This window comes from Lutzomyia longipalpis, chromosome 3 (genome assembly GCF_024334085.1).
Source record: "Lutzomyia longipalpis isolate SR_M1_2022 chromosome 3, ASM2433408v1".
Taxonomy (NCBI): domain Eukaryota; kingdom Metazoa; phylum Arthropoda; class Insecta; order Diptera; family Psychodidae; genus Lutzomyia; species Lutzomyia longipalpis.
In genome coordinates this window covers 17,605,892-17,633,513 of record NC_074709.1, presented here as the reverse complement: position 1 = coordinate 17,633,513, position 27,622 = coordinate 17,605,892, and the positions used below count along the sequence as shown (strand labels likewise).

General features: G+C 36.4%; 2 protein-coding genes across 6 annotated transcripts in view; one reads left to right on the top strand and one right to left on the bottom strand.

The window, feature by feature from the left end:
• The window catches only part of LOC129792435 (fringe glycosyltransferase), a 114,064-nt gene that overhangs the window by 53,550 nt on the left and 32,892 nt on the right, over nucleotides 1-27,622 (bottom strand). Inside the window, exon 2 of one of the 2 annotated variants that reach the window (XM_055831498.1) lies at nucleotides 10,986-11,131. In XM_055831498.1, coding sequence (XP_055687473.1) covers nucleotides 10,986-11,039 — 54 coding nt within the window. In that variant the 5' untranslated portion in view covers nucleotides 11,040-11,131. Of the gene's footprint in view, nucleotides 1-1,395; nucleotides 1,999-10,985; nucleotides 11,132-27,622 lie in introns of those variants that run through there. The other variant, XM_055831497.1, reaches the window with a different exon arrangement.
• LOC129792370 (uncharacterized) overlaps nucleotides 12,724-27,622 on the top strand; it is a 64,111-nt gene continuing 49,212 nt past the window's right edge. Inside the window, exons 1-2 of one of the 4 annotated variants that reach the window (XM_055831364.1) lie at nucleotides 13,331-13,753; nucleotides 15,448-15,683. In XM_055831364.1, the coding sequence (XP_055687339.1) occupies nucleotides 15,659-15,683 (25 nt within the window). In that variant the 5' untranslated portion in view covers nucleotides 13,331-13,753; nucleotides 15,448-15,658. Of the gene's footprint in view, nucleotides 15,684-27,622 lie in introns of all 4 variants that reach the window. The other 3 variants (XM_055831365.1, XM_055831367.1, XM_055831366.1) reach the window with 3 other exon arrangements.

Genomic DNA, 27,622 nt, shown 5'->3' with positions numbered 1-27,622 from the left:
ACAAGGGCGAAGTACCTAATTGAAGGAAACGCAGAAAACAATTTTAACCCACCCAGTCTTGTAGGGAATCAAAAAAGGATAAAGAATCGCCAAAAATATTCACCATTTTCCACTGGGGTCACAACGAAAAAAGCCAATAAAGTTTTGTAAAAATTCAAAAAAATTGGCCGCCATTCGCCATTTTGTTCATTTCAATGCATGAATCATATGTTTCAATGCTTCGTCATGAGCTTGTCTATGAGAGTTTGACATTTCATTCATTTTTTTTTTGGAAAAAATAAAAAAAATTGCGTATTTTTTAGTTTAATTATCGTGGTAAATGTGTTTTACGTGTTGATCGAGAGTGATTTTTATATCTGAATACCTGAAGGATGAATTCCCGCACAGCTTGTGACCGTCTCAGCGAGCACATCTCTCGTTACAAAACAAAGCAATCCAAAAACATTGGTCGTGGATCGTCTTGAAGATGACTTTTTCACGAATTGAGAGATCCTCTGCGCTGGAATCCTTTGCGTTTCACACCACCACGACGGACAAGATGATGGATTGCTGGTTTTGTGATTCCCTGGATGATGTCACGCAAAACCTTACGATGTTTCTTGGCACCACCTTTCCCAAGACCTTTTCCACGACCAATGATGTGCTCGCTGAGACGGTCACAGGCTGTGCGGGAATTCATCCTTCAGGTATTCAGATATAAAAATCACTCTTCAATAACACGTAAAACACATTTACCACAATAATTAAACTAAAAAATACGCAATTTTTTTTTATTTTTTCCAAAAAAAAATGAAATGTCAAACTGTCATCAACAAGCTCATGACGAAGCATTGAAACATATGATTCATGCATTGAAATGAACAAAATGGCGAATGGCGGCCAATTTTTTTGAATTTTTACAAAACTTTATTGGCTTTTTTCGTTGTGACCCCAGTGGAAAATGGTGAATATTTTTGGCGATTCTTTATCATTTTTTGATTCCCTACAAGACTGGGTGGGTTAAAATTGTTTTCTGCGTTTCCTTCAATTAGGTACTTCGCCCTTGTATTGTGCATGACATCCTTTAATTTTGGAATCAAGAACAAATCAATACATGAGAACTTTTTGAAAACATTCCGCACCGTGGTGTACCTTTTGAGCCACTATTACACGTACAATATTTCAGGTGCAATTCCCATCTGCCCTCCACTCTGTACGAATGGATGGAAACAGGAAGGGCAAAAGAAACCAACTGTTGCACCTGCTAAACGTGCACCGACACATGGTAATCACGGGAAATCTCCTCAACCGAGAGAGATGCACTTTTATCGATTTTCTGGCCGTGGCCATGGGAACCACGGCAAAGTTGCAAATATGGGATGTTATGTACACATAACAGCCCAAAGTGATGCTCACCTGATACTCGCTGACACCGGAGACACTTTGATACAGGACCAGTGTCATGTAGATAATAGCGATCACAATAGTCATAGCTTGGAGTATTCTCTTGTATCTCTGCGGTATGGGTAGATTTATGGTCATTTTCCACAATGGGCACACCATTCATAACAAGGCACACGAGCTTCACACTGGACGATTTTCTCTTGTGCACATTTTCCTACCCTCATTCAACCAACACAACGTGCTCTCTGTCACATTAATTCACCACAATCCTTCAGATCATTCGCCAACCACCCCCAATGTTGTCCAAAACTCTCTCTCAACACTAAGCTTTATGTGTGCAAAAAAATGTTTATTGAATAAAATCACAATGAATTAGACGAAAAGAAAAACTCAAAATGGAAATTCAATTTAGCACCACCTCTGCAATATTGAGAGCACCACAGAGTGCACAAAACAGTCCACGATCGCGATCAAGATGAATGAGCGGCACAAAAGCCGTCCAAGCACGCGTAAGATTGAATTGAAACTGAAACCGAGCGATTGAGGAACTTTTGCTGGTGCTGCTGGAAGTGACTTCCACATCGCTTAGCCATCGGCTGCAGATCGTGCCATGCTTGGGTGTGCTCAAAGACAAGACTATGGTTGGTTGTGTGACCTCAAGCTCAAGATATTCAAAACACACCGTGCTCTCGTACATTTACTCGTGGTAAACATAACACAGCTAAAAGACACGAGAAGATCGAGAGGCCAGTTCTGAGATCGCGAGATGCTTGCGTATAGGTTTGTCATAAGAATAAATAAAATTTATACTTTTTTATTTTTAAATAGTTTTAGTACTCATTTTAAGTTGTTCTCAATACGGATTTAATGGATTTGATTTTTTTTTAATTTTCTTTAATTGTTCTAAAATTCAATTGTGTACTATAGATGAGTGCTGGTATGATAAATTAGAGTTAGCTTCTTGTTTAATTTACGTTAAATGATATATATTGCTGAATTTTATTTTTTTTTAATATTGTACTAAATTTGTAATAAAAAGTTTAATAATTTAGTTTGTTCTGAAAACAAACAAAAATAATTCTGCTTTGAACTAATGATCTTAATTACGAATTAAATGATAATTTCAAAGCTTTTTAATTACCTGTAATGATGTACTAAATTTTGTCAAATATTCTGTCATCAAATATTTTGTCATCAAAAAATCACTATTATAACAAATAGTAGGTACAATTAAAATTTCATTAAATTGTGCTAGGCTAAAGAGAGAGAAATATCAATTAGGTTAAAACTGTTCTAAATTTTTTGAATTGTGTTCTAATTTTCCTAAATTAAGTACTAAATTAAGAACACCTTTTTTTTAACAATATCATTTCATTGTCATGCGAATCATTAATTTATTCCTTTTGCATTATTGAAAAAAAAAATTATTGTGTACTAATTTTATATAAAATCTTTAAAAAAAATAATTTAAATTCCCTTAACATGAACAAAAACACAAAACTTCTCACGAATGCATTGATGCGAGATTCGCGCCAAGAAAAATATCAATACAGTTACATCCCAAAGAACATTTAATCTAAAACGATGACTGCAAGTGGGCAAATGCATACACGTGAAGAAAAAGTATATTAAATTGTGAGAGTAGAAACGAGATGGGGGCCAAATTACCGTCTCTGTCGCACATCTTTCCGCATTTATATGGAGTGCAATTGAAAGGCTCAATCTGGAGTAAAGTACAGAGAATGGCCGAGAGAAGAATAAAGTATGTATGTACTGAAATTGGAGGCGTACTTATCATCCAACGATCTCTAAGCAACACTCTCAGAGGCGATCACCTTATTTAGAGCATTAGATTGCACGAGGTATACACAGGGTGGTTACAAATAAATCCATTTGCGCCAAATCACGTCCCAGTTTTTATTCCCTTCTTGATGGCGGGAAAAAAAAGAGAAAGACACAAAAACGAGGAGCATTAAGTAACTTTCAACACTTCAATTACATTCGTCTGCCATACAAGCATAATCATAAAAACCATTCACCTGATTTTTTTTTTCATAAAGCAACTTTCAACGCCAGACCATCGCGACGTGTGAAGAGCAATTTGCAGAAAAGTAAGAAGGAGAGAGAGAAAATGTGAATTCAGCATTTCATTGTGAGGTACCCTGTGCACCTATTTCTATTCTCTAATTCTTTCATACCCCGAGGCGAGGGTTGAGTCGCCTGCGAGACACACGTCTCGAGTTCCTCTCAATTTATTGCTAAGCTTCAATGCTTTGGAATGTTTCTATGCTTTCTATGAAATATTGCCATGAAAATTTTATGAGATATAAATTATACATCTCCAAGAACTTGCGGGGAATATTTAAAAATACTATCTTTTAAACATTTTTAGTAAAATTTTGACTATTTATTATTGATTCCTAAGTTTGTTCTAAAATTCTTAGTATTGGGCCTTATTCAGCGACCAAGAATCAATTGAAATTCGCTTGAAATCTTGAAATTTCAGTAGAAAATTCAAAGATTTCAAGGACTTCTTGGTGGCTGAATAAGGCCCATTGTGTACTAAATTTTATTAATAGTTTTTAGTACAATGGATGAAAGTGTACTAAACTTATTGTTGAAAAAATGTTTAATTTTTTTGTACAACGCCTAATTAAAATAAACTATAGAGTGAAAACAAAAAGAAAAACTTTTTAGAACAACTCAAAGGATCTTAAAGTCTTTCTTCCTCAATAAAAGAATCGTTAAAAGCAACGCAAAAAACATAGGTAGGTACTAAATAATATAATCAGAATAAAATTGCACCATGTAAGAAAATATAAAGGTTTAGAACAAATTAAAGAGTATCCAAAACTTTAGAACAAACTTTAGGGAATCTTTAGAAATGAATTAAAATTGAAGATAATCCAGAATTTTAGAACTTTTAACTTCAATAAAGAATCAAATATTAAAAAAAAATTTTTGGACTTTTTTCTGCACATTTTTGGTAATGAAAATTAAATCCGAAAACAATTTTCTTTTTTTTACAAAAAGTCGATTTTTCATCTTAACAAATAACAACACTCCACATCCACAAACACTTCATAAATTTCCTCAATGTTTCAAACCTAATTGGCAGGCAGTGGGCCCAACGGCGAGAGATTCCATAAAGGATTTTATGTTGCTTTCTAAGCATATAGACTGAACGAAAATGAGGGACTGTGTGCGGAGAGGTTGAATTACGAGAAGATAAATTAAAAGATCGATCTGAAAAGGATGTTGCGAGATTTTTCTGCTGCACATTCTAACAACCCATTGGCTGCACGTGGATGTCATGTTGGCGAACAAGTTGGTGAAGATGTGGGTGTTGTGAGGGCAGATGGTTGGTACAATTGCAATAGAGCAATTTCCTTCTTTGTTCACATTGACACGCCAGCTTACACAGAACTCATTTTGCTTGGATGTCTCGCAGGCGAGATCATTTTTATTGAGGTTTCTGCACTCTCGTAAAAAAAACATCTATAGGAAAGGATTAATTGCCAGCCCTTGGTGGCCGTGAGGAGATTTCTTCCGCGCAATCTGTGCATTCTTCTCTTCGATCTATCGTGAAAAAAAATTAGATCACTTCGGGGCAGTGAATGGTGTATTTTTGCTGTACCTTTTGGGTGCGCACACTTTTGCACTCCCATTGTGAGATTAGTCGCAGGGCGTAGGCAATCGCGAAGGTAAATTTGTGCGCGCTGAGCGAATTATAAAAGTTGGGTGGTTGAGGTACCCAGGGGCTCTTTTCATATTACCATCTTTTTTTATTTTTTTTTGAGCTCCACCATTCGCCATGGCTCTCCTTTTATCTGCCATTATTTGCCACGATATTTGCTCTATCACTCGAGGGGCCACAGCCAGCGAGAGAGCCCATAAAATGTGAATCACAAAGAAATGACTGCAAGATCGGTGATCATGCTTGGCAATAAAAAGACCCCAACCATGAAAACCCTTCATGATCTTGTGGCTCCTTTTACGTGCCCACATTCATGCTCTGCCATCAAACCGCAACTTCCTTTTGCCTGTTTTTGCTTTGCACTCTTGAGCGTCTCTTTTAATCAATTCCCCGTGCCTTTTAATGAATTCATGTCCTTCAGTTACTGAATTAATTTTCAACTCCAAACACAAAATCATCAATTTTGCAGCCTCTGCCCATTCCGTGCTATGTATGTACAAGGCAATCTCCGCATGTTTGCCACTGGGCTGGTAAATCTCTAGTGGTGGACGCACGAAGAGTGGGCCCATATAGGAAAGATGTGCGCATGGAAAACAGCAAACAGATTACAATATTTAGTTGAGAGTCACTTTTAATCTTAATTGCATATCATTTTTCTCTTTCACCTCACCATTTACATTTGCACCTCTCCAAGTCAGATCCTCAGCAGCCTTCCTAAAGAGTTGGTTCTACATCATTCATTTGCATGATGGTTTAATGAATATACGCGCGAAGAAGTTTGAAGCAAAAAGATCTGTGGTGATAGTGAAAAGGTAATTTGCAGGTATGCTCGAGGCGTAGTTCACTTTTATAGAACTAATAATTGGGCAGCTTTTGCAAGGCAATTATCCTTTTGCCCTTGAGAATGATTTAAAAAATTGACCCAAATATTTTTTTTTATTTTTATCAAGGATTTAGAATGGAAATTCCTATCAGAAATATTATGTTCCTTTAAGTCTTGTTTTTATCTATATGCATCCTTCCATGAATGTAATGCATATTCCAAGATATTTTCTGCATTTCTTGTGCCCATAAGTAAGATTCCCACGCGATTTCTTTCAGGATCCCATCCTGTAATCCTCTCAAGTGTTTTTACCAGTCTTTGTGAACATTCAAAGGCTATTTCTCTCCTGAGAACCATGAGTTTTCTTTGGGTTTCCTGAAGCTAATCCCCATGGAGTTTATGAAACAAATACTTTGTCTTCAGTAGTCAGTTGCAAATTTATCTTTTCTCTGTTTTCATTTTCTTCCCCAACTAATCCATCTCATTCTTCTTTCTATTTGACAAAAGTACACCACAAAGCGACATAGAATAAATTGGATAATATTCCTTAATGCCAACAGCTACCAGAAGGGCCCTTCCGTATGGGATGAGTGAAATTACATATATGTATGTAGGAAAATGTGGAAATATCTCTATTTGAGGTACAAGCCACAAACATTTGAGGAATTTTCCATTTATTGGATTAAATTGCAAAATTAAATTATTTCTCGGGTGTTGTCTTCCTGAAAAATCAACTACAAACAACTTTAGCTAACTAATTAATACCATAGCTGTGAGCCATTGTCTCTGGTTGACAACATTTTTGGGAGACAAACAAGTATTACGTCTCGAATATTCAACCCTCAATAGCTTTCTGCTGTGAAGGATTAATCCATGGCGGCTGATGAGGAGGAATGGGAATTGTATTGTATGTGAGACAAAACTTTCGCCTCATTCACTTAATGAAATTGAAGTGTAGCCACTTTTCCGTGCAGTTTCGCAGCAGCAAGAAGTACCCTCTTTTAAGCTCTTTCAAGCACGAAAAACCATTAAAAGCTTCCTCAATGAACTGTCTCTCAAGTGAAACTCTATAAATGTTAATTGCAATGATAATGGAATTTTGCCTCTGTCACAGAAGTCACCCACGAACCAATGATGGCGTACGACCAGGTGAAAACTAATGTTTTCGTCCCGCGATATTTTGTTAGCATCACCTTCCCTCTGAGAAATTCATACGCATTGGCATCCGCCGGCGATTTGCTATCATTTCCGAAATATGACCCATGTATATACATAAATAATGAAGTAAATTTCCCGAGGAGAGACTTTAATATATACATAATATTACAAATTAATTTGATATTTCGCGTAACATTTATGATGATGTGCAGGAAAATGAAGGAAGCTACTCTGAGGCTTCCAAAGTCAAAGGGTTTCTGTACAGAAACTCATTTCACACAAAGCTATTCCTGCTTGTATATGTGGAAAATTATTCAGGAAAATTAGCAAATTCATGAGAGTAGTTAGCGGAAAAACAGCGCAACGTGTATGAGGAAATTCGTGATGTTTTCACAGAAGGGAATGAATAAAAGTTGTGTAAAAATTAGACAAAAGAGATTTCAGACATGCTTTGGGATTTTCGAGGTTTTGATGGAAAAATGTTAGGGGTAACTGGGGCAAAATGTTATTTCGCAAGGTTCGGAAAATGGACTGAAAATGCATTTTCCTATTGAGATAGAAAGAAATCGTGTGAGACAAAGTTGTAGCCCAGAAAATTTCCTATAAGACAGTCGTCATTATAAAATTAAAATATTTTCTCAGTACATACCAAGGAAAATATACTTCACAATTAAAATTAACAAATTGCCCCATGTTCCCCTATGTACAACACACGGGATAAGTCCTCTACATATACACAAATTTGTTCTTTAATAAACCAATAGGTGTAATAAACTTTTTAATGAAAAAAAAATGTACGTTTCCCAGCACTTTTCCAGAAAACGATCGCACTTTTCTTAAATTAATAAGAATTTAAAAATCTAATTTTGGTTACATGCAGGGGACTTTACTCTATATATTATGCATTTTCCTAAATGAAAAGCTTTTATTGAAATTTCTCTAAAAAAAGATTTTCTTTCTAATTCTGACAAATTGCTAGTTCCAGTGTCAAATAAAGAGTTAAAAATAATCTATTAAACCATTTTATTTCCGATATATTTGCCAAATGATTAATGTTTCACAAATTTCCCAAATAATTCTTTGTCATTTGGCAATTTTTCTTTCTCTCTACTCTAAAACTCCTTATTATGTCAATTTCTGCACATAAAGTCCCATCCATAAAATTGACTTTTGAAGGCTTATTGTTGAGAAAAAGACATTTTTTGTTGCTGGAAAAAGTATCTCATCATCGTGACGTCCTGTCACCCAATCTCGCCACTTTTCTTTCTCCATTTCCACCGGAAAGTACCCTCAAATAGAAGCTGTGAAGGACATACAAACCCTCTTCACTGAGCGGACTCTTTTCATGCCACCACACTTTCCACCCCCTGCAGCCAAAAATCTCCTGCATGAGAAAATTGAGAATGTGGTATATGTGTGGTGTGAATGAACTGGAGTGGAATTTATACTCAAAATATTAAATTGAACATCCACACAAACTTTATCACACACTCCCACACTTTTGGTATATCCCAAACAAAAGCGAAAAGGATATGGAAGTTCCCCAGCAGTGTGTGTAGAGAGGCTCGCCCCAAAAACCCTCATAGTATTGTTCTAGGCAGCTGAAAGTGGCAGCAAAGAAAATTTCTCCCCCAAATGCTATGTATATATACATACAATGTACGTAGAATAATATTGCAAAATGCTGAAATGATAGACTTTCTATGTTGGGGCCTCATTCAATTGAATGTTGATTTATCCATTCACACCATTGGTTTTGAATTGAAAAGTACCGCATTTATTGAATAGCTCCACCACCCCCGGACTCCAGGGGTGTAAATACCCAACTGGTGGATAGCTGTAGATATTTAGGGGCGCACTATCTCTCTATGATAACTTAATTTGCCGGAGTTGTGATGCGATAAAAAAAATTTTCAATGAGTTGGTGTTTTCGCCCAAATAATGGGAAAAGTGAGTTTTGTCCAAAAACTAATTTGAATTATAAAATTTTTGCTTCTCCGCCATCATACATAAAACTTCCTCTTTCATGTGTCACATTATTATGATTTTGTTGTCTATAGGGACCATTGAGGACACTCTGAAAAATTTGCATAGAGAAATATTTTCTCTTTGGCCCACGTCCAAGTTGACGATAGGGGGGAAAATCATTTCATCCAGGAGCTTTTCTGTATAAATACGGACTTTAACAATATACAGCAAATGGAGAGCTTTCCACTTTGCCAAGAGAAATTTATTTCTCAAACTCCCCGCTAGAATGGAAGGAAATCCAAGCAGAAAAAAAGCGGACAACAAAGTTTAAAAAGTTGAGAAAATGAAAACATTTTCAGAGAGTGAATCATTCGTCATCCGGTACGGAAGAAGCCATTGGTAAAGAAAATTTTCATCATAAAACTCTACACAAATGAAAGAAAATTGCCAAGTTATCATACAACTTTCTCCAAAAGCAACTGTCATAACTTACACGTCCTGCACCTTCCTGTGGGTGGGGAGAGAGAGAGGACCTGCAGCACTCAAGGCTCCTATCTGGGCTATACAGAAAGGAGGATCTTTCTTTTGTCTTTTCCCACCACTTGGTCCATTTGTCTCTCACCCCCTTAAGCTGACATGGCATTCAAAAGGCAAAAGACAATCCCATAAGCGAAAGGAGGGATACATATTTTAAGGATATCCGCAAATTGCTAAAGTCCTCCGCTGGGAATGACTCTCTGGGAATAAAGATAAATTCGAAAAGATAGCATTGGATTACCGTGGGGTTGTACATACAACCACTGAATTGTCTAACAGACACCACTTAGAGAAAAAGTCCCCGAGGAACTAGAAATTTCTCTCATGACATTCCCACTCACCAAGCCTCTTGATCCATTGTCTTTAAAATTACAACAGTTTGCCCAACTTGAATGGCTTAAATATTAATACATAAAGGACATGGAAACATTTTGGGAATTTTCAACTATCTACATATTCAAATTTTAACAGAGAAATTCCAATCAAAGTAACAAACATTGGCACAAAATTTTTGTTCAGAAGTTTCTAAAATCATCGTTAAATCCATTCAAAATTTCCATGACTTTTCCCAAAAACTTTCTGATATGGTTTCAAAATATAGATGCAAATTCGTTGGAAGCACGAAATGCTAAAATATCTCCTTCCTGAAACTAAGTTTTATGATTTTATTCAACTAACCAACCAACAAACTTTCCAGGGGTGATAGTTTGATTTCTTTCATAAATATTAGAGAGGAAAATTGTGAGTGAAGCAGGAAAGTTGTTTAAGAGTTTCTACGTGAAATTATTAACGAGATTTAGATGCATATTCTTTAATATCTTCTGATTTCTTGTATAAAATTTCCATTTCATCATTTTGGGAAAAATCATTAGACTGGAAAAATTCCCAAAACTTTTGACTTAAAAAATATAAATATAAGATTTATGAATTCAACTAATATCCCATAAATATATTTTCTTCTGTTTGTTCTATTTATTCTTTACAACGTAAAAAGAAGAATTTGATCATGAGTTTCAACAAAAAGTTTTTTTTTTGGATGAAAACTTTCCTGATGCAAGAAATTCAAGTTAAAAACTTTTACCTTGCGTTCCAGTGGCAAAAAGCTCTTACAGCACTAAAGAAGGGTAGCAAGCGGGGGGCTGTTTACGGAGGAGGAATTGTTCTGAATTTGTATCTTATGCTCGTGGAATTTAAATTATGTTCTCAAAGAACAAGTTGTGTGTGATGAAAACTTCTTAAATCAGTGCCTCGAGGGTGGGGCGAGTCATCAGTAAAACTTTGTGAGCTTTTGTATGCGAAAGCTGAACAAAAAGAGCTCCGTGCATTTTGCAATTATTGTTGTGCCACCTTTTTTTTGCACGGGTGGGTGGTATACCAACACCACCATCGATTCATAGAAATTAAACGCATGCGTCTTACCTTACAGACAGTTAGTCCTTTTGGGCCATTACCACCCTCGTTTTTTTTGTACATAGTTCGTGAGCAAAAAGGCGAAGCATTTCATCTTGCAAGACAATTGAAATGTATGTTGATCCATCTTCCTCGTGTTGTCTTTTTTCTGGGAACTGTAAAAATATAGCAAGAAGAGAATATTTTGTCAGTTTGAAGAGACAGCAAATGGATTTGTGGAATGATGGGTTTGGAGTGCAAAAGAACAATATCCTTTGGGTGCAGGAGGAAAATTTATGTACTCGCGTGCTCATTCCCCGGAGGAAGCTCCTTGAGGAAGAGCACGTCATCATTTATTACGTCAGCAAGAGTGCAGAAAGCTCCTTTATAGATGATGCAATACCTCACCCTCTGGAAAATCTCCTTATAGTGGAGAGAAGTTTTTTTTTTGGCGGGAAAATTGGTGTGTGATCGAAAAATGAATATTTAATGCACGTTGATGGTTCCGCTGAGATGTAAATTTCCCGGGGATTCCTATAGGATGTGTATGGGATCTTTCCAGAGAGAAAAATCAGCCTCACACGCGAAAATAGGGTGAAGGAGGATGAAGGGAAGATAAATCGCAACATCGTGATATCGTTTAACATTCGACAGCTTTAGTGCTTTTCCACTGAAAAAAACACAGCCTCCCCAACTCTTGCCTGACATACTCTTGAAATTCGTGAAAATCCTCCGCCTCAATTGCTTTTCACGTCTCGCACTTTTTATCCGCATGCTGGAGAGTCTGAAGAAGTGGAAAGTCGGGGAGAGTTTTCCAACATCCTGTAGGACTAACTTCGTCCCACTCTCAAGGAGCCTTTGCTTTTGGGAGCTTTCGCCTGAAAATACCAGCCATTGTGATTGACCTCAATGGGAAACCACATAGACTTTGGCCGAAACTTTTGTATGTGGGTGGTAGCAAATAATGAAATCACCCACCCACATAGTCGGACTTCCGGCTATCCGCCGTAACTTTCCTTCCACACACACCCAAAGAAAACATCTTTGTTCAGTTTCTCAAAGAGGCACGTTCCGCATCGTCTTTTAATCTATATTGTCTAAAACTTTTAATCAGAATTGCATTCAAAATTCATTGAAAATTAATTGAATACTGCAAAAACCAATGGAATTTTCAAAGAAAGAAAATTTGTTATAGTGATTTACATTGTTGAGAAAATTTATTTCAAATACGTGAATTTAGATACTGAAACTATCTGCATTAAAGAAACTTTTATAGTTGTTCTGAGAACTATATATTTATGCAATTAATTTCAAAAAGTTCCGAGATTCTAAAACATAAAATCTTCTCCGTTTGCTCATTTAGACGATTATATAGCTTTCCAAAAAGTTTAAACTTAAACAAAATATAATGTTGTTAATACGTGAAGAATAAAAACATTTTATTTATTTTTTCACATCTTACAACTATTTTAATAAACTTGAAGTTTTGAAAGAAAAGTTTCTTAAAAATTCCTTCAATTTGATTTTTTTATTGCTAAATGAAGCATTTCATTCCTAGTTCTTCCTTACTTAAAGGGGTGAAAAATTCTCCTAAAATAAGCAAAAATTTTCCAACCAATACGATGTCGTTAACAGTAAAATCACATCCTCTACAAGGCTTATTTGCTCTAGATAGCTTTGAGAAGTAACTTGGGATTCGCATGATTTCTCCTACAATCCTCTCAATGGGGGTTGAAGATGTATATAAAAAAATGCTGTTGATTCGCGCCACTCGCTTTTAAGAGTTTTTCCCAGTGACATCATCAATATTTCCCACGTTATTTGAATTTTCGCGAATCAGTATGGCATCAGCAGCAGCAGAGAGTCCTTGTGGAATCTCAAAAGCCATAAGAGGCGCGAATTGTGTGCGGGGGTGGGAAGAAGCAATATGGGATCATTTTTGGGGATGGGTGTTTTTTTTTCGGGGAGTTTGAAAAGGGCATGATGAAAGCTGTGGGTGAGCTAGCGGGGGCGAATGTGTAAACTTGTGCTAGAGATCGTCATTTATTTCTGCAGCATTTTATCAACTCCTGTCCTCGTGGATGTTTTTTGTGTGCTTGCACAGACATCTCACCAGTGTTGATGGTGAAGAAGGGGGGCATGGGGGTATCCCACCACATTGAATTTCTCACCCACATAACCCACCCCCACGTTTTGCTCTCAGACGCGTGCTTTTTGAGAGAGAAGCACCCCAAAAAGTTGCTCTCACTGCGCATCGCGCTGCCACAAACGGGGGTAGAACGACGGTGGGTATTGGGGAGCCGATTTCTCCTCGTCGGGTATGGTGACGTAGATGGGCCAGGAGCTTTGCGTCGCGAGCTTTTCCCCAGAGCGCCAGTCGAGATGCAGATCTGCTGGTCTGCACATCGCATCCTTTTGACCTCCCGTGGGTTCGGTGTGTGTTAGTGAAGGCACAAGGAACTTTTCCCATACACATTTTCCTGACTTTCGTGGCGACCTTTTAAGCCCACCCAAATGGCTCAACATTTTCGCGACGACAGTCAATTTCGCGCTCTGGATCTCGCCTGCCAGCTGTGTCAACCCCCAAGGAGGGTGTTTTAGGTCACTGGCTGACCTAACGTGCGTGGGTGTGAGTGAGGTGCTCGTCGACGGACTGTGTGACATTGAAAATATCGACGGGAAAAGCCACCCCAGCGGAGTGTGTGCAAAAGTAAACCCCCCGTGTACGGGTCCCCAATTCAGATCCCCCGTAATACAACAAACCCAAAGTGCTCCATCGAAATTGATGTCACGCATCGGTGAGAGAGACTTTTTCTGATGACTCAACACCAATAGTGTTTTGCAAATTGGCCCGCAAAAGGTGTCGAAATCCACCAGCCCCCCACCCCATGGGTGATGTGTGAAAAGTACACGGAAGTTTTTCACAAACTCTGCACTTTTTTTCCAACCATTCCTCTTCATGAATTATTTCTGACCTCACACGCTAGACATCCCGCAGTTTCTCCCACATTTCGCACCCGAGAAAATTGGATGAATTTGCAATTTGGTGAAAGTGTGTCAAAGTTTCCCGCCCTCCCAAATGCTCGTACACTGAGAGCAAAAGTGAATTTGTGTCACGGGACACGGTGTCCTTGGTACACCGATTCCTGCATTAGTGCCTCACCCTTGGGAATTTTAAATCGCACGCTATTTTGATATTTAAATATTCAAGAGAGGGAAAAAAAAGTTTTGTCAATTTGTACAGGAAAATGGGAACAATTGCGGGAAAATGTGGGTGGATTTTTCTCACAGTACTTTTTCATGTAATCAATATGGTCAAGGACACATAGCTTTTGCAGGATTTAAAGGAAAACTCAGTTTTATTTTCCCGTAGATTTGTTTTTTTTTAAGTATTTTGTTTGTGGTTTACAAAAACGGATTTTTGCACCTTCGTAATATAAATTATTGGAAAATTTGCTGGCGCTATAAGGTTACATAACTGATTGTAAGTTATAAAATTGAGGGTGGACTCGAAGGTGTCCTAATTCTTAGAAATTGCGAAGAATTTCTATATCAAGAAAAATTACGAATAATTCATAAAATATTATTTTTACCAAAATTTTATTGAAAAAGCTTCCATTTAAAGAAAATTAATTTTTAGTGGTCACATTTCTTTAATTACCTAATTTATTGAATTCTATGATTCTATTAGTCGTAAATGAGTTTTTTGTACTCAAAGATCATATAATTTGGTTGAGTTCTTTCATCATTAACAATTCAAGAAAATTCAATTCATTCGATTCATTTGATTAAATAATAAAATCAAATCTAGAATCATCATCACTCCTCTTAATTTAATTATCCAAATAAGAACAATCAGAGAATTCATTAGAAGAATATATATACGAAATAAAATTGGCAAACATTATATTATATAATTTATCAAATTATGCAACTTCAAAAACGAGCTGAAGAAGCGCAAAGAGTGGTGTTGAATTAAGAGAAAATCAAACAAATTTTTGTTGTAGACCGTTTAGTTTGCTCTCTGCATTCCAATTTCCCTCAACTTCAAACCTCGTTCAATGGCTAAAAACTACCCCCATACACCCATAAATATATAATGAAAAACTTTGCAGATTTTCTGCAAATCCTCAAAATTTTAAACTATTTGCAGATAATTCGGGTCATGCAATGGAATGATAAGTTTTTCCTTATTTTCCACCCTCACATTACCATGTTCCACTTTAGCTGTGTGCAGAAAAAAAGGAAATTCGGAAAGATAATAAAAACAAACAGGGGGAATGTCAATAGAGATGAAGGGGATGTCCAATAAATTTTTGTACCAGCTGGAGTATGTTTTTTTGCCTTTCGATGAAAATGTGAAGAGGAATGGAAATTCTCTGCAGGGTATTTCCTCGATTTTTCCTCTCTGATTGCCCAAACGGAAGTCTTCTGCGTGAAGGAAAGCGAGGAATGAAAACTAATTTGGGGTGGTTTTTTTCTTCTCACACAGTATTGGGAAATCTATGGAAGGAGGACAGTGTGTGTGTGGAAAATTGCGCACAAATGGTGAAATTTCGACGTTAATATAGAGAAGTGTTAAAATCACAGATCAAGGTGATACATCATAATAAATTCCGTGTGTATGTGCGTGGAAACTCACTGAAAAGTCACAACGCAGCGGAGTGCTAAATCAAAGTGTTCAACAATTCAATATTATTGCCATGAAGACAAGTAATTGCCGAGGTGGTGAGTATTTTCCACTTTATTACATTTACCCCACACCCCTATTTCCACCCATCCTATTCCTGCATGAACGCGCCCCGAGAAACTTTTCCACCCACGTTTTCGTGGCACTCATCGGTGAGAGTTCACAATGCCAGGAGGGTTGGGGACAAATTTTAAACCTCTCACCACAATACCCCCTTTCAAATTCGTGTTTTGTCTTTAACCATTTGTACACCCAACATTAAATACTGTATGTGTGTGTGTGTAATTTCAACCAACCCCTCATGCGTCTATGGGTGTGGGGGTGAAATTTGTGCCGTGGAAATCTCATTATTATACGTTCATAATTTCACAGACACAAATGTTACCCACCCACTTTATCTGACTTTCACTGTGGGGGTTGTAATTCACACAACTTATATCACATCCCATCCGTGCCCTCTACTTTACAACTACCCCCTATTCTCCTATATAAAGTCAAATGGGGAGCGCTATGCCAAAAACTATGCATGACATACAAAATGAAACGAGGAAATGGTTCAAAATCTATGAGATGTGGTTGGAAAATCAAGGATTTGGCACAAACTATTCAATTTTCCAAAAGATGATCACATAGACAATAACTCTACACATTGACGGAGGAACTTTTCAAGTGGATCAATCACTTCCTGTACGATTTTCATTCCCAAATTGTTCATAAATTGAATCTTTTTAATAAATAAATCGTGAAATCAATACATACTCCCAGTGTTCATCCCTCCTCACACTGAAATTGTCCACTTGTTAATCCTAGTGTCGACAGAGATGCTTTGCCAAGCAATTCAAGGATTAACTAGAGAGAGAGAGAAAACGACCTAGAATGGGCTTTTTGGGGTCATCCCCCAAACCAACTTCAAGCCAAAATTCTGTCAAAAGTTACAAACAAGTTCACACATTGAGCAGTTCATAGCGATTTTGCACATCTTCTTTACACAAAGAAAAAGAAAAATCTGAAAGAGCATTAAGTGCAAAATTGCTACATGTAACCTACATTTTGGAGATTAAATTTTACCATGCCCTACTCAAGGAAAATTCATACATTTCTCAAAGTTATTGATTTCCTTGATGTTGACTTGATTAACAGAGTGTAGCTGATGAGATTAATTAGTTTACCTCTGAGTGTGATTACTTTGGAAACTAAGAGAATATACACACACAAAAAATGTATATAGCAGCAAGGACGGAAAAACATGAAAATTTTCTCAAGGTTGAATTTAAGGAGAAAAAATCAGTGATGTTTTGAATTTGATTCATTTGCAACCCCTGATGAAGCTCCGGAGCGGGTCGAAACCTCATAGAAAATCTTTCATTTAAAGAGATCATAAAGTTTAAAGATTGCAGAATAAAATCTACCACGTGTATCATTAAATTTTAATGAAATTAACAATTTTATAGCACATTAATGTGCTCGTTAAAAATTCCCTGCGAAGTAATTTACTGCGCGTACCTTCCTCGTATGGAAAGATTAGTGTAGACACCCCCGCGCGTCTGTTTCGTAATCATGTGTGTACATATAGTCTGATTAAATTAACATGTAGTGTATACACACATTCTTTCCTTGATTGCTTTAGGAATATTATTGTTATTAATATAGTTTGCTAAATAATTCCCCGAAATTGTCATAAATTAAATTCACGAGATTACATTTCAATTAATGCATACAATTGATTCAAATAACACACAATGATAGATTATTCAATCAAAATTAAAGTTTTGGAATTAAATTTTAAATCCCAGTTATTAAGTTCTCTTTTATAATGATGGCGATAACAAAGTTGGAAAATTGCTTTTTGTGAAATGTTTATATACATGAAGAGCTATGTAGAATTTTATGTGCGATTTTTTATGTCTTTCAGTTCAATTGAAGCATATAAGCACTTCTGGCGAATTTCTTTTCTAGAAATAAATTCTCAAATATGGGGTTATCTAAAAATTGCTACAAATATGTGTAGAATCATAGATTTTATTGCAATACCAGCGAAAATCCCAAAGAAATCATTCAAAAGCACCCGAAAACGTATCAATCTCCATCATAAGCGATATAAATTCCTTCCGATAGAACATTTTAAAACTTTTCAGTATGTTCAATGGTGAGGAGAAAATTGAAATTTCACATTGAAGAAATTGAAGAAAAATCACCACATGTTATTGAATTTCTTTCTCACCAAGAGTGCTTCATCATCGAAGACTTGGTGGTAAATATTTCCTCAACATATATATGGGAAAACCATATGCTTTAGATACTCTTGTGAGAGTCATCAATTACGAGGCAGATGGCTACATATATACATATATGTATGTTGTGTGGGCGTGGAAAGTGATGAGAAATGATTTCAAAAAAAAAAATCATCACCCTTGATCAAGGTTAATTCACCTACATTGCACTTTGTATGATGGCGAAATGGAGGTCAATCACCGCGATGCAGAGGTGTCATGAAAAAGCTCCCTCGAGGGCATATCCAAAGTAAATTTCTCTATATAGCATAAGATGGTGAAATGATGATAAGGGAGGACGAAGGAAAACATTGAAAGACAAACAGAACATGTTGGTTTGGGGCAAAATTGAAATCCAGACAAGACGCAGGTGAAACTCCAACTGGTGCCAGTTTGGGGAGAATTTCATGGGTGGGAAAAAAGAAAATGAGAAAATCGTCTATGACTTTCTTATTCGCAATTCAACATACATATATGTACGTTCATAAATGGTGGTACCAAACATACGTAAACCACACCATGCATTCACGCAGAATATGTGGATTCTCAATGTCATTCCATTGTCTTTTATTATGCACAGAGAGAATGTTACCCCCCACCCCCTCCACATCAGAAGGAAATTCAGATGGAGGGAAATTTGTATCATGAAATGCGAACAAAGTGATTCAGTGGGGAATTGAAAAAGCAAAGTGCTTCAGCTGGATGGGAATGCAATAAATTTCACCATCCTACTGGTATATAACTGCCAAGACAGGCTGATCCAAAAGTATTTGTGCTTTTGGACGTTGAGTGTAAAAAGAATATTTTATTCGTAAAACCGCAAAATATACTTTTAGAACAATCCCTCAGAATGTGTTGTGATGAAAAGAAAGCTCTCCTTTTGAAGCAGCAGCGCCACGTTAAAGCTTCTCTGTACACAACACACACATTCTGTGTATAAGGTAAAGCCTCACAGACATTTTTCACAATTTACTCTCAATTTTTTTTCCAATTATTCCTTCACAATGGCAGAATGAAGTATTTTCCTTCTTATCGCTTGATTTTCAATTTATATTTACTTCTACTTCTTCACTCAGGCGTACACCCAAAAATATGAATGTGGCAGGAGATTTGTAGGGACACTCGTACAGAAAGCACCACATATATCCTCTTAATAGAATTTAAATTTCCCCTGCAAAATAGTTACAACATGATAATATTTAAGCTCGTATTTTGCATAATCAGGTGTGGATTCAGAATGGAATTGAGGTATCCAGTGGGAAAATTTATGAAAATGCACTCACAGTGGAAATCCAGTGGATTAAAACAAATGAATCATTCCATTCGAAAAGGGCATAACTCTAATTAAATAATCGAATTGGTTAAGAGTAGTGGAAAAACATATTTCAATCTTGCTCTTGACGTACTGAATACGTTTGATAAATGCTCTGAAGGTATTTTTATTTAATTATTGAGATTTTCCCAAAACGCTTCATATAAATTTCCCGAGAATCCTCTTGACTATTTTAGCAGAACTCGCCATGGGAGATTTTACATGCTGTGCATAAAAATCAATAGCTATATATTTTGCACAGGGAGAAAAAATTCATTACCCTGAGATTATAGTTGAGGATGTGGAGAAAAAGTAGAAAATAAAATGCTGCAACAGTTGATGGAGGTTGGTATTAGGTATGTTCTTATGTATGTTTTTCCAGAAGATTTTTGCGCTTTTGGAAAGTTTTGTTTTTTTTCTGTGTATGTACTGTAGTGGAGGATTTAAAGCTCGAAAGAAAGATTCTACGGTTAATCTTAAATGTTTAGTCGAAGTAAAAATAGTTTCTTCCATTAAATATTGTAAAATTTCTTATTCTTGAGATTTATATCTTGACAATTGCATCATTTTAAATTAAGGAAGTTCTTTTTTCATACAAATTAAATTCCCGAAATGCAAGCCTATGGAAAGCTCAGCAGATAATATTTAATGTTTCCATCGAGCTTTAGTTCTGCCACAACACTTCTCATAGCAAATAAATTTTTAAATTTTTAAACTCAAATACAAGTCGAAAATTTTACTTCAAAGCAAGAGAACCCACTCACTTTTGGAAGTACTCTACATGGAAGCTTTTCGTAAAATGAAATTTCCTTTTAGCTTTTCATATTCACATTGCATTTTCTTCAGGAATCCCACTAGAAGCCACTCGTCGTAAGTGATTCCTCTTCGTATTTCAATAAATAAAATTGCATTGTTTGTGCATGTGGGAGGGGGTTTTCAAATGAAATTGAAACCAAAATGTGCATACCAGAGTATTAAATCGGATTTTCGGCTGAGCCCCTGAGCCATATAGAGGCAAAAGTTGAGCTACTCAAATGCGGTGTAGAGTGTCATTCAATGCGATTATATTCGTATTTTTGATTGTATTGACGTATGAAAAAGAAGATTTATCACACTTTGTATTTTTTTTTCGAGTGAATTTTCCCCAAGAGGACTATAAAATTGAAAAATGATTCAATCTGCTTTGGAAAATTGACGAAAAAAATGAAAAACGATTTGAGGGTTAGGTAAACAATTTCCTGGACCACTTGAGGGTGAAAATCTCATGGGAAATTACATTGGAACAATTTTTTTCTCAAATCAAATTTTCAGAATTAATTTTTCAATTCAATATGTGATTTATAAAATAAAATCGAATAATCAGCTTTAATATTAAAGTAATGTTTTAATGACACAAAAATAATATTTTTTTCTCTACAAAAGCTTAAGCAAATTTGTAAAAAGATAACTCGAGAACTTCTCGTTGACATTCTTATGAAATTTGTAAGAACTTGAGGAACAAATTGCATCTAAAAAAAATAAACTACCCGAATGGTCTATAAAAATTTTATCTCTTAAAACTCAAACAACTTAAACATAAAAAGCTCATGCCATCGTGAATCCTTTGAAATGGAATGTGTATATAAAGTTCTCTTCCAAAAAGGAAGTAAAATTGTTGAGTGGTTCCATCATGTTCTCTTTCATCCCTTAAACTGCCCATGAGACTATACGGGGTAAGGTTAATTGTGTCACGTTTTTTTCCCTCTCATCTCCATGGTTGCTGGTCAATGAAGATAAGAGGTCGACATTTCTATGAGCTTTGCCATCTACACTGTGCTTGCTTTAATAGCATTTTCAGAACAATTTGCGAGGAAAATGATGGTGAAAATCACCCATTATATGCATTTTATTTTATTATAGCACTCAAGCATCATCCATCTCCAAGTTATCGCTTCAAATAGTCGCCGCCTCTACGAACCCTTTTCATCATCGCAAAATATCATTATTGAGAAATGCACAAAACCAAGATAAAATTGGCGCATTAAATACCTATTTTCCTGAATGAAATTAATAAAGCTCTTCAGTTGATGAGGTGAGATATTTGTAGAAGTTTCCCTAAAACGAAAATACAGAACAAACTTTAATGTGGATATATTGCTATTTAACTGAATGTACTGAGCGAGCTTTTTCGGTTCAACGCCTCATACTTTCAAACCTAAATAAAGGGCAATACTAAAACTGCAATTAAACCGCATTTACCAACTCCTGTAATTTATTTAATTATTCTACAATTTTCAACCATCCACAATAAATTAAAATTGCGGTGATTAAATGACTATCATTTTATCGTTTCACCCATATTGCCAACCATTTGTATAAAATAATGAAATTTGTGAAAAGGGAATGACGAAAAAATAAGGTATCTCCGGGATGAACTTCATGCGCAAACTTTTCTCATTATTTGAGCAAGAAAAAAGGAAGATAGCAAAGACAACTGACGAAAGCTCTACAAAGGTTACAACATACATATAGAGAAAGTTTTCTGTCACAGAGTATGATGAGGTCGTCAATAAAATGAGAAAATGTAGTTTTGTAGATCCGAGTGTGACATAAAAATAATAGAAATGACAAAATACATCATCTCTTCCAACTCATTTCTCACAAATAAACGCAATGGATATGCCCAAGTCATTTGCTAGTGGGTCGGGCAATGGAGAACACTGTGTGTGGAGAAATAAGAATAAAATTCCTTTTGTTCCATTTCCCAAATTTATCTCGATTCGCCCCAAATGTTTTTCCTCTTTTCTCTCTCTCAAATTGTCATTTTCGAGAAAGAAAAATTTTTTTAGGGAAGAAAATTATGGAATATTACTCACGAACGCGTTTTTTCGTCGTGAAATTAGGTTAAGGACTGATACTGGTAGGGTGGTGGAACACAAATGTATATAATTTTCCATTCCATAAAATGATGTTGAAAAGGTATTTAAGAATTTTATTTCTTTGAAATTATTTTGATGATTTGAGAAATTTAATACTTTTGCAAAATTGCTAAAATTTTCTTTCACATACATACATGTAACATAAAAGTTCTAATTTTCCAAAAAAAAGTTTTCTAAACTTTCTAAAGCTTTTTTAAAATTTATATTATTGGGTTCACACAACTCTAGTACAGCTTGAAATATCACATTAAAGATACCTTAACGGAACATTAACTTTAGAACTTTCTCAGTAGAGGACGAAGGAAAAACTTTGCAAGCTCTCATTGATTGAACAAATTCTAAAAATTGAGATAACTTTTAATCAACAGAAGCTTTTCATTGAATCAACAAACAGTTGAGCTAGCAAACTTTTCTTAAACTTATTAACCAACGAGGTAAATTGTCGCTTCGCTCCAATTTACCTCGCCCCGCTTCGCGGGGATTTGTTGCGCTTCGCGCAAGTTTTAGAAAGAGAAAAATTGTGATGAAGCATGCACTTATCAATATCAAAAAAAAAATGTAAAGGGAAGAAGTGAATTTCACACAACATTTATGGCGCCAATTTCAAAAAGTAGTCAAAAAAAACATGAATTTTATATGGGGGCTATATGAAGGGGGGCTCTGGGGGGAAAATGAATGCCGTTGGTAAAAACCGCCTGGTATCAGTAGTCTCTGTACCAAATTTCATCACGATCGGACCAACGGTGTGGAAATGCATAGATGAACAGGAACGAAATTTTAGAGAGACCTTTCTTTATTATATAGAAGAGAAGAAGATGGGCCACACGAAAACCTCCAACAGATATTGCAAAGGGAAAAAGTGAATTTCACACAACATTTATGGCGCCAATTTCAAAAAGTAGTCAAAAAAAACATGAATTTTATATGGGGGCTATATGAAGGGGGGCTCTGGGGGGAAAATGAATGCCGTTGGTAAAAACCGCCTGGTATCAGTAGTCTCTGTACCAAATTTCATCACGATCGGACCAACGGTGTGGAAATGCATAGATGAACAGGAACGAAATTTTAGAGAGATCTTTCTTTATTATATAGAAGAGAAGAAGATGGGCCACACGAAAACCTCCAACAGATATTGCAAAGGGAAAAAGTGAATTTCACACAACATTTATGGCGCCGAATTCAAAAAGTAGTCAAAAAAGCATGAATTTTATATGGGGGCTATGTGAAGGGGAGCTCTGGGGGGAAAATGAATGTCGTTGGTAAAAACCGCCTGGTATCAGGAGTCTCTGTACCAAATTTCATCGCGATCGGACCAACGGTGTAGAAATGTATAGCTGAACAGGAACGAAATTTTAGAGAGACCTTTCTTTATTATATAGAGAAGAGAAGAAGAGAAGAAGATGGGCCACACGAAAACCTCCAACAGATATTGCAAAGGGAAAAAGTGAATTTCACACAACATTTATGGCGCCGAATTCAAAAAGTAGTCAAAAAAGCATGAATTTTATATGGGGGCTATGTGAAGGGGAGCTCTGGGGGGAAAATGAATGTCGTTGGTAAAAACCGCCTGGTATCAGGAGTCTCTGTACCAAATTTCATCGCGATCGGACCAACGGTGTAGAAATGCATAGCTGAACAGGAACGAAATTTTAGAGAGACCTTTCTTTATTATATAGAAGAGAAGAAGATGGGCCACACGAAAACCTCCAACAGATATTGCAAAGGGAAAAAGTGAATTTCACACAACATTTATGGCGCCAATTTCAAAAAGTAGTCAAAAAAAACATGAATTTTATATGGGGGCTATATGAAGGGGGGCTCTGGGGGGAAAATGAATGTCGTTGGTAAAAACCGCCTGGTATCAGGAGTCTCTGTACCAAAGGAGTTTATTCAGGCTAGTATGAAAGATGATCCTCTATCGCAGAACAATTTTAAGCCATTCCATCTTGTAGAGGATCAAAAAACATTGAAGAATCGCGAGAGAAACTCCCCAAAATCCACTGGGATCACATCGAAAAGTGCAAATAAAAATTGCAAAAAAATTCAAATATTGCGACGCCATTTGACGTTTTTTTCCCTATAAAAAATGTTTCAAAACTTTTTTGTAGACTTGTCGCTCATTTTCCGTGGAGTTTTTTTCTAGTCAAAATAAATGTTATTATTTCGTTTCTGGAGTGATTTCTACATCTGAATCTGTGAAATCTTCTGCACCTTGGAAGTCTGTGCATCTAATGATACTCTCAAAGCACTGAGAAAACAAACTCATTGGGAGTTTATTGCTGTGAATAGTTTCATGAGACTTCCGGATGTCTTTCTTGACATTGCAGCCTCCGCAAGAGCGGATGCAACAAGGAGGAGGACATAGAATTTCTTCACTGCCCATTGATTCAATTTTAATCTGCTGGAGCAAATCTTTTGCTTCCGGAAGTTCCAATTTCTACAGCAAAACCTCATGGGAATTCTGCAGAAAAGATCTCTGAGAGGCAAAATGAAAGTTAAGAATCACTTTTGTCAGCTCCAGAGAGTCATTGCTCTTGGTAAAGATGAATGGGAAGACGGTGATGAAGATTTTGTGGACTTGAGAAGTGTTCCAATCTCAGAAGGAGACTTTTAGGAGCAATGTCAGAAATCTCTTCCGTGCTGGTCGTGATTTGCTTGATGACTCCGTCGAATGTTTCCGGATACTGACTACTAAACTGATTTCTACATCTGCTGAATCAGGTATATTGCGCTGAATGGGATTCAACTCGGTAAGATTTGCTTAAATTCTCACTGCCGAAGAGGCCCAAAAAAAATGTAAAAAGATTTGTTTTGATTTGCAAGGGGCTGGTTCTATCAACCTCCCTCAGCTTCATTTCGCTGTGGATCACCTGATTCAGATGTAGAAATCACTCCAGAAACGAAATAATAAACTTTTATTTTGACTAGAAAAAAACTCCACGGAAAATGAACGACAAGTCTACAAAAAAGTTTTGAAACATTTTTTATAGGGAAAAAAACGTCAAATGGCGTCGCAATATTTGAATTTTTTTGCAATTTTTATTTGCACTTTTCGATGTGATCCCAGTGGATTTTGGGGAGTTTCTCTCGCGATTCTTCAATGTTTTTTGATCCTCTACAAGATGGAATGGCTTAAAATTGTTCTGCGATAGAGGATCATCTTTCATACTAGCCTGAATAAACTCCTTTCATCACGATCGGACCAACGGTGTGGAAATGCATAGATGAACAGGAACGAAATTTTAGAGAGACCTTTCTTTATTATATAGATAAAATCAAATGTTATCCAAGAGTACGATAAAAACATTTTGGAATTTCAAAATTATTATAGAAGAAAATTTTCAAATTTTTTTCAGGACAGAGTTTTGTAGGTTATTAATAATAAATGTACTGGTAAGCTGACCAAGCTTACGAGAGCTGTGTTTCTTTCAGTGTACCAATTTTGTGAGAGCAAACTAGAACGCGAATTAATTTAAATACGCGCAAAGTCGGGAAAAGTAGAAAAGTCATACGCTAATAAATCTTTAGAAGGCTATATCTCGAGAACGGATCCATAGATTTTCATAAATTTTTTTTTGTTTTAAAGGTCTCGAAGTCAGCTATAACATATCGAAAAATGAAAAAAATTTATGTCGCCATTTTCGAAAAATTCGAGTTCGAAATTTTCGAAAACTTTGTTTTCGATTTTAGCGCCTCTTGCGGTCATTTTTCGAAGTTGCAATGTTCTAGACATTTGTAGGGTTTCACGAAACCTTTCATTTGCGCTTGAGTTGATCAAGATCGGACTTGTAGAACCCGAGATATGACATGCCAACTTTGGAAGGCTATATCTCGAGAACGGATCCATAGATTTTCTTCATTTTTGGCATGGAGCTAGATAATATGGTCAGCTATAACATATCAAAAAATGAAAAAAATTTATGTCGCCGTTTTCGAGATATTCATCGAAAACTCATCGAAAATTTTGTTTTTGATTTTTGGCCCCCTAGCGGTCACTTTTGAAACTTCGGATGTTCTAGAGAGTTATAGGGTTTGTTGAGATCTTTCATTTGACCCCGGGTTGATCAAAATCGGTCAAGCCGTTTTCGAGTTATGGTCGATTTTCGATGAAAAATTGTGGCGGCCATATTGACTAAACGGCTTGACCGATTTTCGAAAATGAGGTATCGTTGGAAAGCTCTTGATGGCCCCTACAACATATCAAAATTTCAGCTCTCTAGCTATAATAGCGGCTGAGATATAGCGAAAACAAAATTTTGAGGTTATTCAAAATGGCGGACGGGGGGGTGGGGGGGTGGATTTGACCTCATAATCGGATTTCTTCAGGTCGATATTTAAACTTTGCCGTTTACCGCAAGTCTCTATCTATTACCGTTCTCTTGCAATTTAAGTTTATAATCCGGAGGGCCGGACGGACGGCCGGACGGACGGCCGGACGGCCGGCCGGAAAAAAACTTATTTTTGGCGCATACGTTTTTTGGAATGTGGGGACCCTAATTCGTGCTCATCCCAAGTTTGAGCCCGATCTGACGACTTTCGATTTTGCTCGGTACACAAAAGCTGTGTCTGAAAGAAACACAGCTAAAAAGATAATGTTCCATTTGAATTATCCTTTTAAGTTGCGTGTAACCATATGTGTTTCGAACTCTTGATTTAATTCACCCATCTGTGCCCCCCTCATAGTTTCCTTATGGAACAAATTAAATTAATGTGAATAGCAATTCATCTCTGTCCACTTGGTGTGGGGATGAAAACGTATTTTGCAAGAGAAACGTCATGTTAGGGGAAAAGATGATGCAACTTCCAAACTCAATTATCTCAACCCCTCTCCTTCATTACATCCCGGCATGCTTCCGGGTAGTCCGTATACATCGTACTGGACCTTGTGAATAAAGGAGGCTCCTGCCGTGGAGTTCTATGGGAAAATGTCCAACGCAAGAATTAATTATATTTACTATATCACCCCCATCCTCCTAGGAAAATGTTTTTCTTCTTGGAAAATGCACCCTGGACTCCTCATAGTGTTGTACTGTACACCATGAGCATCGCAATTCCTTCCTTTTTTAGGCATGAATGCGTCCAACTGCTGGGACTTGTATCCCTTAAACTTTTCAACTGATTTATAAACTTTTAACTGTGGACAAGACTGTGGATGTGTTATTCATAAAAAAAAATAATAAAATTGATAAAATAAAATTCCACAAATTCGAATATTGTGTGAATTTTTACGATTTTTCCAGCGCGTTGCAATTTGTTTTCTTAAGACAGAAGACTATTCTCTATGTGCTTTAGTATATGTTTTAATCTCAAAGTTAACACAAAGAGTGCTGCTGAGTAAACATTGTTCTTCTCGCCATATTATATTACGTGACTTTGCAGACAATGGAGGCGCCTGGTTGTGCAAAAAAAAGCTGCAAACACTATTTTTCGCTTCAAGAATTCTTTCTCAAATTAATCTCAAGAAATTCTCTCTATTT